The sequence below is a fragment of the Amphiura filiformis genome, chromosome 5 (assembly GCF_039555335.1).
Source record: "Amphiura filiformis chromosome 5, Afil_fr2py, whole genome shotgun sequence".
Taxonomy (NCBI): domain Eukaryota; kingdom Metazoa; phylum Echinodermata; class Ophiuroidea; order Amphilepidida; family Amphiuridae; genus Amphiura; species Amphiura filiformis.
Genome location: NC_092632.1, coordinates 78,070,480 through 78,086,284, shown reverse-complemented (window position 1 = coordinate 78,086,284; position 15,805 = coordinate 78,070,480). Strand labels below are relative to the sequence as shown.

At 37.3% G+C, this 15,805-nt stretch overlaps 1 protein-coding gene across 1 annotated transcript; it reads left to right on the top strand.

Moving 5' to 3' along the window:
- On the top strand, positions 1–13,687 carry LOC140152409 (uncharacterized). The gene is made up of 6 exons (XM_072174715.1): positions 1–81; positions 1,176–1,384; positions 2,473–2,517; positions 4,643–4,746; positions 6,248–6,441; positions 10,801–13,687. The coding sequence occupies exons 2-6, from the start codon at positions 1,201–1,203 to the stop codon at positions 13,160–13,162; spliced, it is 2,889 nt and encodes a 962-aa protein (XP_072030816.1). The 5' UTR covers positions 1–81; positions 1,176–1,200; the 3' UTR covers positions 13,163–13,687.
- The last annotated feature ends 2,118 nt before the right edge of the window (positions 13,688–15,805 follow it).

Genomic DNA, 15,805 nt, shown 5'->3' with positions numbered 1-15,805 from the left:
TTTTTTTGCTCCACATCACAAAAGTTGGATGAAAGCACCTTATACGGATTATTTTTCAAAAGCAATGATATCAATATTTAGGTAAGCAACAGAAGAAACCATGGAATAGTGAAAACATCTACATGTACCAACCAACAGAATTGTATAATTGCAGTGAATTGATAATTTAGGAAATGTGTTAATAGGAGTTAAAAACACTTAATATGCTTTTAGGGCCTGTGTAATAATTATGAGCCCTGGGGAGGGGAAAATTGGGGTGGTGGGGCAAGAAATCGTTGGCGAGCCGAAAGGGGTAAGCGAATTTTGGCCAGCCGAGGGGGGGGGGGCAAGCGATTTTTGGCACACATTCATGGGGCTCTAAAAAGGCTTCCGAAAACAGTACGGAAACGCTTTGATATGTAAATTTCCCTGCTCGCTGTGCTCGCAACATATATCTAGACCATATAAGGTTTGCAAATTGGGATCCCTAAAATTTGGCATGTGCAAGGGGGGGGCAAAGATTTTTAGGCGGCCGAGAGTGGGGAAGCGATTTTTGGCAGGCGAGAGGGGGCAAGTTATTGGTGGTTATCATTAAAAGCCTATTATTATACAAGAACTTGTTGGTCTCCCATCCAGCAGCTGACCACGATCTTCTTCTTCCTATATATACGTGCACACCTCATTTGAGTATAGACGAATCCAACGAGCCAAGTCATGGTCATGATTTGGTCGGCCATATTAGGGTCCCCGCATGCACCAAACAGGTGTTGTGAGTGCCCAATTGGGTGGATTAAACCTGCTTAAAATTCGATGTGAGATTCTTTTGTGTTGTAAACTGTCATCATTCTTTTGTCTATGTGTAACACGGGTGATAGAATGCAGTTTAAAATACCCTTCAAGGCCGCATCATTTCAAATTTTAGGTGAGATAGTTGGGTCCTTGTCGCGGCTATGGCTGCCATTGAGGTGCAGGAATGCGTGAAATTGGATTCGTCTTTTGCCGCACAGGCTTAATGTGTTAAAAATCACAGAAAAAGAGAATATATTTTCATTAGTGCTCCTGATCTTGTCTATTTTTTTATACAGAAAATAATAAGGAGCTGTGGGAAAGGGAATAATAAACAGAAAATAAATTCCAGGTGCCCGTTCATTTCCACTGTCTTTGACGAAAAGATTTCCATATTTATTACATTGTAGGTCCAGTGCATGATATCTGAGAACTATGTTGCTATCCACCTCTCAAGAGCAGCCGCCTACAGGATCATTATCAGCAGCGCAGCCAGCAGTGCAGCCAGATGCTCTCCTACAACAGGAGCAGCCGCCTACAGGATCATTGTCAGCAGTGCAGCCAGATGCTATCCCACAACAGGAGCAAGAAGATCAGATTGATATACATTTTGTACCAGGTATGGATAATATGTTGAGTTACAAGAATCTTGGAAAAAAGAGAATATATTTTCATTAGGCACCAATGACATCAAACACCCCAAGCTCCATGGAAACCCAAGACCCTAATACAGTGTGCAAATTCGAGAAAAAGTCTTGATGATCGTCATGAAATCTGTTGATCCGCCAACATTTTTGGTGATCTGTAATAACAAACCAAGTACACAGTATTAACTAGAACGACACGGTTCTTGGTTAGATCAGTTAGTATATGGGTTGAGCAGTTTGGTTAGATGGTATAGTGGATCTGGTCGGAACCTTGGCATGCCTTTAGGTCATGCTATGTGAAGAGTTGGGGTGGGGTGGGGTGGGGTGGGGTGGGGTAGGCATTTTGGGTATTTGTAAGGGCGAAGTTATGATGCTGCAAAATGTGTTTCACTCTGGCCAGGGATGTCCTCTAACCAAATTTGGTACATTGTAGTCACAGAGCATTCCTAAGCAAAGTGACCTTGGATGACCTCTGCATGACCTTTGACCCCATAAAAGTATTACACTCATGGCAGAGGTTCTTCTGACCAACTTTTTACTTTGGTATTCAAAGAGTAAGCAAAAAACTTGACCTCTGGTTGACCCGGATGTTAAACATGTATTTAAACAGGTATGGGATTGGGATGACAACTTCGTCTATGTTCACACCGCACCTGCATCTATAACTGAACAACAATTTGAGCATCCACCGATATAGGTTTTTTTTTCGATCTGAACACATCGCATCCGAATGTGAATCTGCCAATGAAAATCGCACTAGGTGACACAAATAAAAATTGTACTAGTATAATTTAATATAGATAAAGGTTTGTTGTGTTTTGATGATGCTTATTCGATGTGCCTTTTTTATATATTAATTGATTATGAAATGTAGAGAATTATTATTAAAATTAAAATTTTGAAAGTAACTTCGAATTCCCAGATTCGCGAAATTAAGTGCCCGTTAAAACATTTGCAATTCGCAAAATAAAGGTACCGCAAAATTAAAGTGTTTTACAGTATTAAGTAGGTTTTATCTACAGTAAATATTCCACACCAGAGCATTTTTTTCTCATTGCAGGTGTGGCTCCAGGGACAGGCCTCGTTCCTCAACCTGGATTATCAGGTGAGCAATATATTGTTGTACATGTGTCACAAACCCCTCACGGAAGTATCCTGCACCTCCTCGAGCCACTTCCGGTCCTGCCAGGACTCGAACCCACAACCCTGGGATTAAGAGGCGATCGCCTAGTGTATAGACCAAAGAGGACTTCCCCATCAGGTCTATAACACTAACACACTTATACCTCCGTGACATGCTCCCCCTCCTCGTAAGGCGTGTCCTCCCGCCTTACTTCCTCTGTTTAAACTGGTCGTCCTTGATACCAGGCGTACCGGCCCGACTGGTCGTCCTTGATGTAACAGGAATACTCGGCCAGCAATTTTGTGAACGCCTAACCTTTTCCGATGGGTGGATCCCCCTAGTGTTAAGAAACACCAGGGACCACCGCTGCCACCATTTATGTCACAAACCACTCACGGAAGTATCCTGCGCCTCCTCGAGCCACTTCCGGTCCTGTCGGGACTCTAACCCACGACCCTGAGATTAAGAGGCGAGCGCGCTAGCGTATAGACCAAAAGAGGACTTCCCCATCAAGTCTATAACACTAACGTTCTTATACCTCTAGTGACACATGTACCAACTTTGATCGTGACCGTTATCAGCTACTTAAAACAAACCTAGTTTGGCCAATTTATTTTACCAAGCTTTTTTGTCTGATACTGATTGCATTATTTTGACCCATGTAATGTAAGTGTTGAACTACTTGTTCTAAACATGTCATTTGTTTATTTCATGTTTGTTTGAAATGGGTGATTCATTATGTTGTACCCATTATTCAATTCAAGGTTTATTTAACAAAATAATATAGCATCACAGCCAAAAGCTGAATTATATAATGTTAACTGATGGCTCTCTTGATGACAGTGTCATCGCCCCGATATCTTCATGGCAGAAATCGCCATGGTAGGTTGAATCCACCGCCACGCATGGCCATTTTGTATCGACCTGTTTAATAGTTTTGAGTCGCATAATGGGCCGAAGGACATCTGACTAAGGCTATTGACAATAGCCCCGATTAGCTAGGTGACTGACCTCACTGTGTGTCGAGTCGAGCATGGTAGCCATAGGTCATGCTTTTAGATTACCTCCATTGGCCTATACACTGCGCTATATAATTCGGCACATATAAATCAGAATTATTGTCAGTTTTTGACTCAAGACGCAAGCTAACGACTATCATATCTGTTCAAAATATCTGGTTTCTTTATACGAAATCATTTACGGGAGATATTCATCATTTTCTAACCCGGTATCCAAAGATTTTCTTCTCATATCAAACTTGTGCATAGCAAATTCACGTGTATCGATCCCGGGTATTTATTTTAGTATCTCTGCTGACAAAGTAATCACTAGCCAGGCGATGTCGGTGTGTGATGCACAGCGATATTTCCCTAGTAGTAAATAGCGTCATCTCTTGATATACAATGTACGGACATGTTTGACAGCGATATTTTGTGGCGTTTTCGAAACATCTCGAGCAACTGAACAAAAACTATCCGTACCACAAATTTCAAAACAAAACCCTGCATGTAGAAGATCATTTCACAACTCTCATATTCCCCAAAATACATACTGTATTGTAGAAAATAAATGGGTTGATATTTGAATAGATTCACGCAATTTCCGAAGGGCTATTTTGGTAAAAATTTTCATCAAAGGCCAATATGATGATGACATTTTGTATTCCAATTTTACAATATTTTTCGAGTTTTGATGAAAAGTTTTGAAGTTTTCGAGTCCAGTAGAGAAATAATAATTTGGTACGTGGATGAAATATCGCTGTGTGATGTGTCAAAGCAAGTGTTTTATGGTGATTTTAAGTAATGGGTTGGGATGATATATGCTTCAATTTAATAGCAAAATTTGCTTGTTGGAAAGAGTTGCCACTGCAGCCAATTCTAGTGCACCTTTTAGCCATAGTTTTTTCAGCTACTACAGGTTGAGGTACTACTGAATACATTCTATTGCTGCATTCTAATCATGTAACCATTTTTAGTTGAGTATAGACTACTAGAATAATTTCTTTTATTAAATTGTTTTGCAAATATGTGAGACTAGGAGACTGGCAGTATAAAGTCTTGTGTATGTTTACATTTAATCATTTGTATCTCTTGTTTCATAATAACAGACTATTCAAAGCAGAGACAAGATATTGGGGGTGGGCCGATACAGTGTACGGAGCAAGAAAAGCGACGGCGGAACAACAAAATGCCAGGCGTGCTGAGCAGCGTGGTATGTATATATATATACCTTTTTTGTAGTCAAATTTGTCAAAATTAATTTGGACTATGTAATGGTTTCACTATGTAGAGTAAGTAAATATAGAGGTTATCCATGTTCTATAAGCTGCATATCCTATCAGCGACTGCTATACCTTGTTTAGGACTTTCAAAAGAAGTACCTGCACTTGCAACCATGACTGTTTCAAAATAGCCGGCCTTAGTCATGCAGGTAACTCCGAGGTTGTGCATTGAATTGGTTTGAATGAGGAATACTACGGGAACCAGTGCCTTTTGTTAAAAGTCACACATGAGTAACATGGATAACCTCTATTGAATGAGATCATAAAAAAACTGAAACATGTACAAAAATGTAGTAAAGTGTACTGTGACAAGTATAATAAACATCTTCTTGCAACAAAATTGATAATGAATAGAAATATTTGATTCATCTCTTATGTAAAAAGAGTTTCAAATTTTAAAGCAGCATTACTCCTTTGCCCTTTTACAAATTAATTTAACAATGTATTTTGAGAATGTCTATGTTATACAAACATTCTATTAAAAAAACCTTGGTATTGTGTCCTTTGTTATCAAATACAGTGTTTATTGTTGGAGACATTTACATGTTGCGTCAACAGGCATGGTCTCAAATGTTAGCATATTTCTCATTTACGTTTAATTATAGCATGTCCATTATTCACAAACTCTATTGCAATGTTATTGCAATATTTGAAAGTTGATGTTAAAGGTCAGGTCTATTGCAAACACAAGTTTTTCTCTATTCGAATAGAATAACTATTACATTACAAGTTGACACTCGTTGCCATTTTTTATGCGTATTTCTCCTGAAAAAAGAAAAATTGTGTGGGTAAAGTTCGGGCTCATACGTGTTCTTCCTCCGTTTGAAGCGAAAATAATTTTCAAGGCAGCGGGCTATGACGTAAGTAAATGAAGCGGACACTATATCATGCTCATTTACTTGTGTGACATGTTTGACATTAGCAACAATGAGTTGTACTATTATTTACCATAACAATGCTGCATAGCAATATGCAGACTATTATTCTCATTTGGGAAACAAAGTCTACACAGTATTGTTACTATGTGTTTGCTTTGTAATATTTCATCCAACTGAAACTATAATAACTATAGCATTGCCATTGCACAGGAAAATCTGATACATGAGTTTGTGGACTTAACACGGTTTGTATGCAAGTCTCGGATTGATCACTTTGAAATTCTAAGCTCAAATTATGTATTTATTTTTTAGTCCTAATATTTCTCATGATATTGATATACATGTGAATTGTAATATCACAATTTACTAATATATAAAAAAAGAAGCGGATGATTTTATCCATATGTTTAAAAACCATTAAATTTTGGTTGGTGCAATTATATTTGGATTCGTATCTCAACCGGCTTTATCCACAAACATTTTATCCATTTTAATCTGCATTGAATGCAAGCTTTCAGTATATTTTCTTTCTTTTTTTCCCTTTCTGTCTCAGCTTATTCCATACCACGCTTGGCTATTACGCTCATGCGAGCGTTACGATGAAGCGGAGCTGGAGTGTGTAACATCACTGTCTAATGAGCAGAAACGGCATTTATATCATTTGGAGCAATCCATCATTGATACTATCTCCAGCAAACTCTGTTCATCTGCAGTGTACAATGTCACATTCCAGATTGGAGACAACAGGTGAGTGTGCTTGCAACCAATGTTAAATACATCCATTTACACTGATGATCATCGACCATTATGAAGGTCCAAACTTTCAGTCACTAATGGGGTCAGTCCATATCAAAACAGATTGAGTGTACACCCACCCTCTTGGATTTTGCTCTCCTTTGGCTCAGGGTACCTTTCATGGATCCCTAGGTGAGGTCACAAGAAAAATTCAAATTCCATTTAGTTTATGAATGGCGGGCAATCAAAGTTTGGCGACCTCGACCAAAATTGGGAATTTAAGGGGTCCAAATGACAAAGTGCTCTCTTTGAGGGGCACTTTCTTCTTAATTAAATCAGTTGTGACCCTCTGTTTGAATGTGGTCACTCACTGGCTGTGTCTGAAATACCTAATGCCAAAAAGATAGATTTGAATTTCGTTGGGATTTCAGAGGGGGTCAAAATCAGCACTTCGTACTGTTCAATCAAATTATCTTGATTTTGAAGGACCCATGATAATGTCACAGTGCACTTATAGGTCCTAATTATGTTCAGAATGGATTAACCATATGCCAATGTCTATGAGCAATTCAAAAAAGAGAAATTTCTAGACCCTACAGAATTTTAGGCCACCCCTAAAGTGGTTCAGCCACAAATGGCACTTAAAGTCTGCAAATTTTGACCCCTAATAACTTTAGGTGTACACCAGATATGAATTTCTAGTCTTTTGCATCTGAAAGAATGTAGTTTAATGTTACTAGGAAAATAAGATTTGTTTTGTATTTTTGTGTTTTTAGTATTAAGTTGGCGCTTTCAAAAATAGTCATTTTTGCCTAACATACCATGCATACAGGATACGGTACAAAATGCCAATTTTAGTATGATATTTTTTATATTTTGATCACTTTATAGCCATTTGTATTATTTATCCTGATATTTCAAGTTGCTCTTGAGTCAAGTAATAAGAAAAACTACTTTCTAATCCTCTGTATGGATTTTTAAGGGGGTCAAAAATGCACTTCCTGGCAACGATGCACATGCAAAGTACAGGTTATGGGGGTCAAATTTTCAGAATGCTCCCAATTATGTCAAGTAATATATCAAATTACTCGTATGGTCATGAGGATTCCAAAAATGTATAGTTTGTTTTGTGTCAGACCTTTCAGGAGGCGCTATGATTTAAAAATGTTCATAGGTCAACGACCTTTTGAAAGTATCAAAACACAAAAATACAAAACAAATCTTATGTTCCTAGTAACATTAGACTATATTCTTTCAGATGCAAAAGACTAGAAATTCATATCTGGTGTACACCTAAAGTTATTAGGTGTCAAAATTTGCCGATTTTAAGCGCCATTTGTGGCTGAACCACTTTAGGGGCGCCTAAAATTCTGTAGGGGGGTCTAGAAATTTCTCTTTTTTTTGAATTGCTCATAGACATTGGCACATGGTTAATCCATTCTGAACATAATTAGGACCTATAAGTGCACTGTGGCATTATCATGGGTCCTTCATCATCAAAGATAATTTGATTGAACAGTATGAAGTGCTGATTTTGACCACCTCTGAAATCCCAACGAAATTACGAAATCAATCTTTTTTGGCATTAGGCATTTCAGACACAGCCAGTGAGTGACCACATTCAAAAAGAGGGTCACAACTGATTTAATTAAGAAGAAAATGCCTCTCAAAGAGAGCGCTTTGTCATTTGGACACCTTAAATTCCCAATTTTGGTCAAGGTCGCCAAACTTAGATGGCCCGCCATTCGAAACGAAATTGAATTTGAATTTTTTCTTGTGACCTCACCTAGGGGTCCATGAAAGGTACCCCTGAGCCAAAGGAGAGCAAAATCCAAGAGGGTGGGTGTACACTCAATCTGTTTCGACATGGACTGACCCAATGTTAAATGGTTTTCAGACAAAATCTCAAAAGTTACATTGCATTCCATTATTTTTATGATTTTTATGATTTTTTATGATTTTTTAAGTTTAGCAAAATAATCAGTTATACTCCTGGAAATAAGAGTGTTACCCGAATTAGTCCATATTATGATCAATAAGAATGAGTGTGTAACTAGCTTATGTGACTAATGTAAACAACTATGATTCTTAAACACTTGAGAACGTTCCTGCAATCTTATTGGTTCTTACCCGTGTGATATGACACGATATCACACGGGTCAGCACGTGTACATAGCCGCGATACTCGTACTCGCTATTTGAACCAATCGGAGACGCATAGCAACAACGGGACTGATCGATTTTAAGCCCAAGGTAATTCCTTGTAAAATGTAGAGTTTAATTTGATTTAAATTTGTAATAATTATGATATTTTTATTTGAATTGAAATGTTTAAGAATGAGAATAAAGGTATTGTTTTAGCCGCTGTCGTGCATCTATAGTCTCATATAACACGGGCTCGTTGTTTTACTTAAAATAATGATGTCGCCCGTGTTATATGAGACGTTAGATGCACTCTAACGGCTAAAAACAATACCTTTATTCTCTAAGTATCAGATAAGAAATTAGCCCTAACCTCCCTTTGGTTTGTTTCTGAGATGCCAGGGAGGGGGGGTCAAACCTGGGAACTCTGCTTGCCAGATGGCAACTACCACCACCAAACCATGATCATTAATTTTGATTTTTAAAAAATCAACTTTTCTCCCAATCAAGGTCATGCTGGGTCCTGCATAGGGGGAAAATATCATTTTTGTCAAATTGATTTCAAACTTTACTAAATTAACAATCTTACTCATGAGATGAAATAAGTACATTGCACCTACTGTGTGCGACCTCTAGTTTAGAAGATACAGGTCAAATAGTAAACCCAAAATTGATTGAATAATTTTTAATACTTAAAATACTTTGTTACTAAGCAAATATTACTGAGAATAATATAAATATCATTATTTCAAAAAATATCGCACTATCTGCTCTGATGAAATTCCAAGTTGAAATCCTTTGGTATCCTAATCGTAGATAAAGGTGTGTACTATAAATCTGTCTTATTTAGACAATTTTAGATTAACAGAATTTTGAGAAAATTAGCAAATAAGGCTACTGAATGATTTGAACACGTAAGCCTATGGAAAAATATCAGCCATTTGTAACCCCTTAAGGGATCCAAAATGAGCGTTTATTAACGTTCGACAGTATTTTTGTGGGACATGAGAGCACCTCAGACCTATCGAATTGCATTCTGAATCTGAAGCATGTCTTTCTGATATCAAATAATTTTCATTTTTGAAAATCACAATATAATAAAAATTTTATGACAAATTATAAAAATTTGATATTTTTCAAATTTTTGATATATTACAGTCCTCGAGTAAATTATATAAATCTAATGACATATTCTTAAAGTGTATGTAGCAGTAGCAGGAGGAAAAGCCGACGGTCAATTGAAAATTTTGACCTTTCATATTGAAGATATGGATTTTTTCCCAAAAGACCTAATTTTTTTTTTGGTGTTTAGGAAAAAAATCCATATCTTCAATATGAAAGGTCAAAATTTTCAATTGATTTGTCATCCCACCTACATACACTTCAAGTATAAATCATCAGATTTATAAAGTTTACTTCAAGTACTGTTAAATATCAAAAATATCAATTTTTAATGATTTGCCATAAAATGTGTACTAAATTGCGAATTTCAAAAAATCAGAATTATTTGATATCAGAATGACATTCTTCGTATTCAGAATGCAATTCGATATGTCTGATGTGCTCTGATGTCCCAAAATAAATACTGTCCAAGCGTTCATACCCCAACCCTTAACTAAATCATGACATTTCGTTAAGTACAGATATACAGCTTTTCAAAACACTTTACTTCAGGCGGTCACATCGCCAGAGAGTGAAACACCATTTGACACCCCCCTCCCACTTACCCCACCAGCTAATTGTGCCCATTTAACATGATAAATCTTATAACAAATTTTCACCATCAATATACTTTGTATATTTCTTGGACATAACAGTCTCCATGTGTTACCCCCCCATGCAAGGGTAATATAAGATCACAGACACATTAATGTTGTGAATGATACTTTTTCACCAGTGGTAATGATACTATGTGGTCCAGTGGACTATACAAAGTAGTCACTTTACTGTGCTGATTGCATCAATTGCATGCCTTCCGATCACAATTGTTGAAAATAAAATGCACACTAATTTTGCAGCAACTTTACATTTAAGATAATTTCCGCGCATGGTGATGGTTGCATCAGAATTGCACTTGTTATTATTCATTATCCTATCGTTATTTTTTGAATATGGAAGTACAGAAGCGAAATGTGTATATGAAACTAGATTATTTAGTTTCACTTGACAGCAAGTACTAACAAAAAGTTAAATCCTATGTCACTTTATTTTTTTTACCATACTTTGCAGGCACTACACACGGTGGATGGAGTGGGGACTGTACAAGGGCGCATCAAAGCATTTCCAAGAGAAGTTACCACATAGCCGCATTGACCCAGTATCATGGCAAGTCATGACCACAAACGATTTAGGTAAACAGATTGAGAGGCAAGTAGGAAGTGGTAGGCGATGGAGTAAAATTATCTTCACAAACAAATTTTCAGTAGATAATTCCGTCAAACAGCTACTTGCATGTAATGTACCCGCTGCATCCATATTAGGTATTGTTGTCCATATCGACAAGGCAATTGATCCGGGTAAGTTGGATAGGTCTAGTGATTTTCATGTAGATCAAGGAGTATACAGCGATTCCTCTGACGTAATGTCAAATTACAGATTGCATGGAACTGAAAGTGCACCAGCAGAGAGATTTGATGACTTTGTAGGGAAGATCACAGCATGGGATTGTATTTCTTTTCAACAACAGGCCAGAATCATAAACTCGATAGATAATGATACTGGGCCAAATGGCAGGCAGGGCGTATTGGTGTGCCAGCACTATTCATCAGGAACCGGTGAATTCAGAGGTGAGGATAAGCATCCTACCTCAAATTACATTCCGACCTCAAAGAGAAACAGAATATTATATTTTCAACGATTTGGTAGGCATAATAAAGACATCATCAAGATATTGCAGGCTGATAGTGATGAACCTGCCACTGTTCCACAGGTAAAGAGGAATCTACCTCAAAATAGTACCAGGGTTAAGGTTGTCCGGTCTTGTAGTCCAACTGAACATGTTCAGGGAAATAGTAATAAAACGGACACCAACACAACCCCAGCAGTGACCTGCCGAGTCCAGGGGGCCAAATTGGCAAATAAAGGGGTCCAGGCATCTAAATCTAGACAGACACACAAAATTAAGGGGACCAAATCAGAGGGACCTGCCAAATCAAGGAGTCCTGGATCCCAAGACCCCTTAAAACGCTCTACCTGCACACCCCCACATGACCAGCATTATGATGACTTTTGTACTTTTAAACAAACTCTGTTCATTAAATTTGTTCATCATTTGTTGTCAGAGGGTTGTCTTCAGTGGCGTATCCATTCCGAGGATATTGATGTTATTGCCATGAATGATGTTAACCTGGACTCTGCGTCTTTTAAAAAGAATCAGTTTGTCCACGTATATCGAAGCAAGTGTTCCCAACAGAATCAGGTGTCATACTTCTGCAATTGTCAAATGCAATCACTGGTGACCGCAATTAATCAAGATAACACCTGTTTTCATATCAGGTTCCTGAATAAATATGTTGATCCCTTGTATGACATGTTATTTGATTCTCCTTCTCGCATCCACCAGACTCACCTTAATGTCAAAATTCAAGGATCTCTACAAAGCTTAAATATCCCTGTTTTTCGTCTTGATAGAGATAGTGCTTTTCATAAGTTTTCTGTACTGTCCCATGATTTGAAATCTTGTTCTGTTGTTAATTTTAATCGTAATATATTTTCTTGTTTGTCTGGAAAATGTAAAACGTCGCCTTCCGGACATTCCCGAAAGATCAAAGACATAGATAGTGATGCGGTTTGTGAGCATTTGAAGAATATTCATCAAAACAGAGAGCAGTGGCAATGTTTGTGTCATGCAACTGATGATGATGATGATAGTGGTGAGCTAGATGGCATTCCCCAAGACGTTGTCCATTTAATTTGTGATAATTTGGATCCAGGTACCGATTTGAATAAGGAAAACTTTGATCCCAGTACCGGATTATGGGTCTTTCCTAGCATTAGCAAACATGTCCCAAGGAATCGACATGATCCTGTGTTTCTTCGTTCAAAATTGTCAAGACTTCGTGCTTCTTTAAGCGACAATAAATGTATGGAAGTGTCTCCCAACTTGGATAAAGCTATGGTATGTAAATGTGGCAAACTCTACTATGATGATACATACCCAAGTGGAAAAGTGGTAAAACGTTTTACTAACCCCACTCAACTCTACACAGACAATGGCATTGTTAGCTTGGTAATTTGTGATAGACAATGTTTGAATGAAGAAGCAGAATGTGTACTTGAATATTCAGGAAGGCAAGATGGCCTGCACATTTTGTCGATATATACAGCATGTGGAGATGAAATTGGGTGGGATTATGTAAGTCATGTGATGAACTCAACAATTACATTTTCAGGATACTGCAGTATTGTCAATGAACGCTATCCTCCAGGAGAGTCTTTCATGAGTCGACAAACTTTTATTGATTTTATTTTTTCTTGGATGGCAAATTTCAGACAAGCATTTCAAGTTCGTGGAACAAATCCCAAAGTTTTAGCATGTGATGGCACCAAACTTGGAATTTTTTCAAAGAACTCGTTTGTTTCCCCCATTTGAGTCTCCTACTTGGTCAAAGGACTGTCCAACAGCAACATAGTCAAACTCAGAGACAGTTTTTTGATTATCCAAAAGGGAGTCCAGCTGCTGCCATAAGGGCAAACTGCCTTGCACAACAAGATCTGTTGTTTTTTATTCCAAAGTTTCGGGAAAACCTAGTTCTGGCAGTTGTGACCGCACTGAGGAGCAGCGCAAACAGAATATTCGTGAATGTACTCCTGATAGATGCAAGGAAATTATCAGATTGTTCATTGATTCCGAATATCATGTGAATCTGATGCATGCTTTATGTCCAATACTGAAATTATTTGCGTCAAGTTATCCACGTTCTTCACTAATTAAAGGGCATTTCGTGATGCACAGCCTCATCCCCCCACTTCTTTTTTTTTTTAATGTTGAGATTTTTATACCACTTGATACCTCAGGCTTCATAATGTTTATGTACCAAATATTTCTTGCAGATTAATTCGTTTAGCAAAAATATTGTCAAATTTGAATTTCGTTCTGGTATACCAGGACAAAATTACAGTAAAACCTCATTATAACGAAATCTGATACCAGAAAAACCCTGTTATAAAGAAGTATTTTCCCAGAACCAAGATACATAATTCTTTTGTTATTTATTGTTTTTACAACCCTGATATAACAAAATTTGGATATAAAGAAGTAATTTCTCTGTCCCTGACAACTTCGTTATAATGAGTTTCTACTGTACAACAGTGGCATATGGGCCAGCGTAATACACATAATCATGCATAACTCGCAAACACAAAATCGGATTCAACTGAAATTTTCGGAATAAGTTTTTTTTTGTAGATATCTACTGAAAAATGTCATAAAAAGAGGATGCTAGGATCACAAAATGCTCCTTTAATTATCATAAGCATAAATTTATGTGAAATGTAAAATTAATACAAATAATGTTTACAACTTTAAACTTGTGTAATGTAACATGAGTGTGATTTCTTGAAATGAAGATTGAAGGTTTTAGGTTTTAGTTATAGCCCTTACAGAAGAGGTTTCAGGGCCGTACTGTGTACATAGTACCCACCCGCATGTCCACGACATGCCCTCCTGGTGGTATGAAATGTGAGTGCTGACACTACATCTAATGATTAAAACATCAAAATTTGATTCCCAAAAAACATCTTGCAAACCAAAACTCAATTGTAATGCCGTCTATGATTTTCAATTAGATTCCGGTAATTATATGAATCTTTATTTTCACCTTTCAAGTCATGACTTTTGGGCTGGTAGGTTCAGATTTGGGTTACAGTCAGTTTACTCTGAAGTTCAAAGTACCAACACGGACATACGCATTGTGCCGGCTTTGAAGGCACACATACCTGCAGCAGAGATGCAGCACTACGCACTGTTTACACACTGTATACGCGCACTTTGTCATCACTTTGTACTTCAGAGAGGACAAACTGTAGTAACTTTTGGATGTTATCAGCCCAGGAGGCTGGTTGAAAAAAAAGAAAATTAGATACTGCCCTGAGAGGTAATGCAAATACCAGTTGTTTTGTGAAAAAAGTGGATAAGTAAAATCAGATTTTGATAAACATTTATGTGAAACAAGTTGCAAACAAAACATGGGCATTGGACTTGCCTAATGTTCATGTTCTGTTTGAAAGCTGGGGTTTGAAAGTGTTGCACAAAAACCTAGTTATGTTTATCTGTAGTATTTGATTAATGTGTGTTTTATGCCTACATGGGCATGATATGTCACTATAGTACTTGTGGAACATGCTCCGTTAATGGTATCAAAGTAAACATTGTATATTCTAGTCTTGTTTTTAAAATTAGATTGTTTTAAATGTAATTTGTGTAACAGTACATTCAATTGAATACCTGAGTGGAAGAAGGGCCCAACTCCATCAAAACTGTTTTTGAGATATTAAGAAAAACTTAATATTTGGAAAAGTTTTACAGACAGAATGTTTTCATCTTCAGGGGACCTTTAATATATGAACATACAATATTACATACATTCAAAATTATATATAATGTTTCCATGGCAACGGTACAGGTCTTAATACGGGCTGGAGTTGGGCCCTTTTTCCACTAATATAATGCAAGTGCCGTAAGCAGATGTGTTATAAATAGCTACAGAAAGTTGGTAATTATCAATTAATTGCACAAGTAGAAGCATGTAATATGTTAGCACAAAAGTTTATTGCAGTGAAAAGCAGATTTCATGGATGAACGAAATTCCTCTTTAACCCAATATTTATGGAAGAAGGGCCCAACTCCATGGAGTTGGGCCTTTCTTCCATGAAAACCATGATTAAGTGTACATGGAAGACTATTTAGAGAGTGGAATTTGGCTCATCTTTCACACACAAGGAAGAACAATCTGCTGGCAATAAAATGCTGAGTCTGACTCATTTTTGTAAAAAAATTGGAGTTGGGCCCTTCTTCCACTCAGGTATTCAATTTTATATCTCATCCAGAGACTGCTGCCATCTGATTGGTTGAAATTGTGGAGGTATATGCCTTCATGACTTTGCACAGGGCATATTTTTTTAATAAATGCTCTAGAGCTCCGTGTGTTAAGTTCCTTACACCCGAATCACACTATAATTTCAACCATGCCCATTATAGCAGTCAATATTTGTATATGTGAAAAATAGCTTTCAA